Genomic DNA, 4164 nt, shown 5'->3' on the forward strand with positions numbered 1-4164 from the left:
CGGAATTTGATAAAATTTGTATGGGTGGACTCGTAATTGAATGGGTTGTCGGATTTTGTAAGTTTTGTCAGATTCCGATATGTGGGGCCCATGGGCAAATTTTGAGCTAATTTCGAATTTTATTGAAAAATATAATATTTTCTTATGAAATTGAATATTATAATTTTTGTTGACTGTATCGAATTAATTATGACTAGATACGAGTCGATCGGAGTCGGAAAAATCGAGAAAAAGGCATAATACTTGGTTAAATTGGAGCAAGTCGAGGTAAGTGACTTGTCTAACCTTGTGTGGGGGAAATTTCCCTAGGATTAATAATTGTAATGTGTGGAAAGTCGTGTACACGAGGTGACGAGTATGTACACGGGCTAAATGTGAAAGATTATATTTTAAATTGTATAGATCACTGTTGCATATTAATTAAATTATTTTATTTTGCTATATTCTTCATTATTGATTTAATGTTTATATTTTTAAATTTGCTTGACCTTTTCCTACTAATTATTTTATCTGTTTAGTTGGAACTTGGTTTCTTTTATTCTGTGCATTATTTTAAGGTTGATTTTTCTTTAAATTAAATATTATTAAAATGAAGTATTTGACATTTTTAAACTTGATATTGAAGCAACATATTAAAGATTTTGAAATATTATTTTCCTGAATTATTTACTCCTGAATATTTTTGTAAGATTTTCGTACTCATTGTGATGGAGCAGTGAGCTCTTTATTGTAGAAAAATATTATTGTTGAATTATTTTGACATGAGCCGTGAACTCTTTATTGTGGAAAAATATTATTGGTGAATTATTTTGACATGAGCCGTGAGCTCTTTATTGTGAAAAAATATTATTGATGATTTATTTTGGCATGAGCCGTGAGCTCTTTATTGTGAAAATATATTATTGTTGAATTATTTTGGCAAGTTAAATTATTTGAGCACTTGAGGTGCAAATTGTGATATATTGTGATATTGATACGCATGCGGTGGTATAAGGTCTGGGTATTGAAACGCATGCGGTGAGATATGGGTGGTTTGATACGCGTGGCTAGTAGGGGGAACTACTAGAAGTCATGCGGTGTGATAATGATGGCTAAAACGCGGGATGCTATTTTGGAAAAAATATTTTCTTTCAAATAAATTGTGAAGGCTCCCGCGGTGAGATAAGGAAATGAGATATTGTGAATTTATTTATGATTTGGGACTACGAGGCGGTACCTCGGAAGTGCCCTTGTTGATATTGATTTGTGGCCGCATTTGACTTTGATTATTGTTGCGATTTTCTTAAAGTTGGAAAGAATTCTGTTTTGTTTCCACAAGGTATTTATTTGTCATTATTTAATATAATTAAATGTGGCATACTACTTGATTCATTTCCATTATTATCTTATCTTATAATATTGTTTAAATATTTTACCATGCAATTATTTATTCTCCAGTAGGGCCTGACCTGACCTTGTCACTACTCTACCGAGGTTATGCTTGGCACTTACTGGGTACCGCAGTGGTGTACTCATACTACACTTCTGCATATCATTTTGTGCAGATCCAGGTACATCTTATCAGACCACGCATCAGTAAACTAGTTGTACGAGGAGACTTCGAGATATATCTGCCAGCGTCCGCAGACTCCGGAGTCCCCTTCTATCTTACTATGTTGTCTTCCTTATTTGCTTTAGACTCTAATGTATAGAGATATAGAGAATAAATTCTTAGAAGCTTGTGACTTATTTCTATCGGGTTTTGAAAGTTGAAATTATTTGAATTATAGTTTATTTATTTCAGATATTTATTATTATTCCGTATTGATAGGCTTACCTAGTCTTAGAGACTAGGTGCCATCATGACATCCTACGGAGGAAATTTGGGGTCGTGACAGTCTAACCTGACCTCGTCACTACTCTACCGAGGTTAGGCTTGGCACTTACTGGGTACCGCTGTGGTGTACTCATACTACGCTTCTGCACATCTTTTTGTGCAGATCTAGGTACATCTTATCAGACCATGCATCAGTAAACTAGCTGTACGAGGGGACTTCGAGGTATATCTGCCAGCGTCCGCAGACTCCGGAGTCCCCTTCTATCTTACTATGTTGTCTTCCTTATTTGCTTTAGACTCTGATGTATAGAGACATAGAGAATAAATTCTTAGAAGCTTGTGACTTATTTCTATCGGATTTTGGGAGTTGAAATTATTTGAATTGTAGTTTATTTATTTCAGATATTTATTATTATTCCGCATTGATAGGCTTACCTAGTCTTAGAGACTAGGTGCCATCACGACATCCTACGGAGGGAATTAGGGGTCGTGACACTTAAGTTCATTTGTTAGTGTGGTGAACCTTGTATACATCTCTTGGATGGTTTCTCCTTCTTTTATAGTGAAATTCTCATATTGAGAATATAGTAACGTTCCTCTGGACCTCTACACCTGGGGTGTTCCTTCATGAGCCACTTGCAAAGTGTCCCAAATTTCCTTAGCAGTAGTACAACTTTGAATTCTGCGGTACTCGTCCGGACCAAGTCCACACATGAGCCACTTCTTGGCCTTGGCATTCTTCTCCCATTTTCTCAAGTCCTCAGCAGTGCAATCAGCTCTTATTTTTGGCACATCTACTCCTTCAACATTCTTCTTCATGGTAGCCAGGGGACCATCTGTGACTATGTCCCATAGCTCATAATCCTCTCCAATGATATGGTCTCTCATTCTGTTCTTCCACCAGGAGTAGTACTGACCATTGAAAAGTGGTGTCCTAGCACTGGATTGTCTTTCCCAGTTTTCAGGTGGTGCACTCATCTTGATCTTCTCCTAAGGTGTTAACCTTTTCAAGGACAACCTGCTCTGATACCAATTGATGTCTTAACTTCAATACCACACAAGAGGGGGGTAATTTGTGTGGTGTCCAATTTTTTACGTGTACAGATTATAGAAGGACCTGGTTCTTCTATGTATTTCTTATCCTACTGTTGTGAAATAATAAATGCAGAAATTAAAGAACACAAGAATTTTTACGTGGAAAATACCTGGCTCAAAAGGTGAAAAAACCACGACCTAGTTCCCAGTAGGATTTTTTCAAAACTCTTCACTAAATCACTGAGCCAAAAACTGCATTTACAAAATACTTTTGTAAACCTGGGATTAACTATAATCTCGTTGTGGCACACAACCTCTAACTGTTGCGACAACTTCAAGTTAACTCTAACTTGAATACTCTGAGTACCTATTACAATTGCCTCTAGATAAAGCTGAAAGGTACAATATGAAAACACCTACTACAATTGAACTAGAATACAAGACAGACACTTGAAACTGGTTCTTCTATCTGGTTCATGTAGCTTCATGTTCATACACTTGAATCACACACGAACTGCTTGCAAAATGCCTTGATATTCTGCTCTCAATTCACATTTAACTTCTGCTTTTGTGCGTCACCTGTAGAATGAGAACTTCCTGCGATTTATAGAGTTAGTAGAATAGAAAATAACTAGAGTTCTAATGCTACTCTTCCTTGGTGGAAGAGTTCTAGTTGATCTCAACCTCTAACTCCTCCCTTATCTTGGATAATGTTCTCGTAGGGCAAGGAGTCCTTCTCCTTATCATTTATGCAATCTTTTCGATCAGGAGATATCTATTATTATGCCAGATTTCGTTTATCTCCTGCATGTGTATCTCACGTGCTTTGAATCTGCCCGTGTCTATGTCTACCAGTGATAGGCCTGGTTCATGCCTGAGTTTTCTTTGTCAATCTTCAAAACTAACCTTCACTTAGGCCAACAGACATAAACAATGATCTCAGGCACTCGTAAGATTCTTAGGAGTTGGAGAAAGTTTCTAGTGAAATTTGATACCAATTTTGTGATTTTTTTGCGATAAAATTGAAACAAGGTGACAACCGAAATGTTTCTAAATCCTCCTTAATTAGTGTATGTATTCCACTATAGGAATACTATCTCCTGTTGAGTGATGCGGTGTCAGATGCAAAAATGAACGCCAAATTTGGAAGTAATCTACAATAAGTTCCGCAAGTCCATAGTTTCTTTAAAATGATAATTAGTGTGAATGTAAAGTAAAATTTAAAGAAAATGTCATTGTTTCTGGGTGATAGCAATATTGATCGAATGATTCAAGTAGAAGACGGGAAACTTCTAGAGCCAGTATATATTGAC

The 4164-nt window shown here is 36.4% G+C and overlaps 1 protein-coding gene across 1 annotated transcript; it reads right to left on the reverse strand.

Annotated features, from left to right (window-relative positions):
- Positions 1-2422: 2422 nt before the first annotated feature.
- Positions 2423-2794, reverse strand: LOC138900225 (uncharacterized). Its single transcript, XM_070186945.1, has one exon. The coding sequence runs from the start codon at positions 2792-2794 to the stop codon at positions 2423-2425; it is 372 nt and encodes a 123-aa protein (XP_070043046.1).
- Between the last annotated feature and the right edge of the window lie 1370 nt (positions 2795-4164).

The sequence above is a fragment of the Nicotiana tomentosiformis genome, chromosome 10 (assembly GCF_000390325.3).
Source record: "Nicotiana tomentosiformis chromosome 10, ASM39032v3, whole genome shotgun sequence".
NCBI classification, from domain to species: domain Eukaryota; kingdom Viridiplantae; phylum Streptophyta; class Magnoliopsida; order Solanales; family Solanaceae; genus Nicotiana; species Nicotiana tomentosiformis.

Coding starts and splice junctions, on each gene's coding strand:
- LOC138900225 (XM_070186945.1), bottom strand. CDS start 2,794: ATGAGTGCACCACCTGAAAACTGGGAAAGACAATCCAGTGCTAGGACA.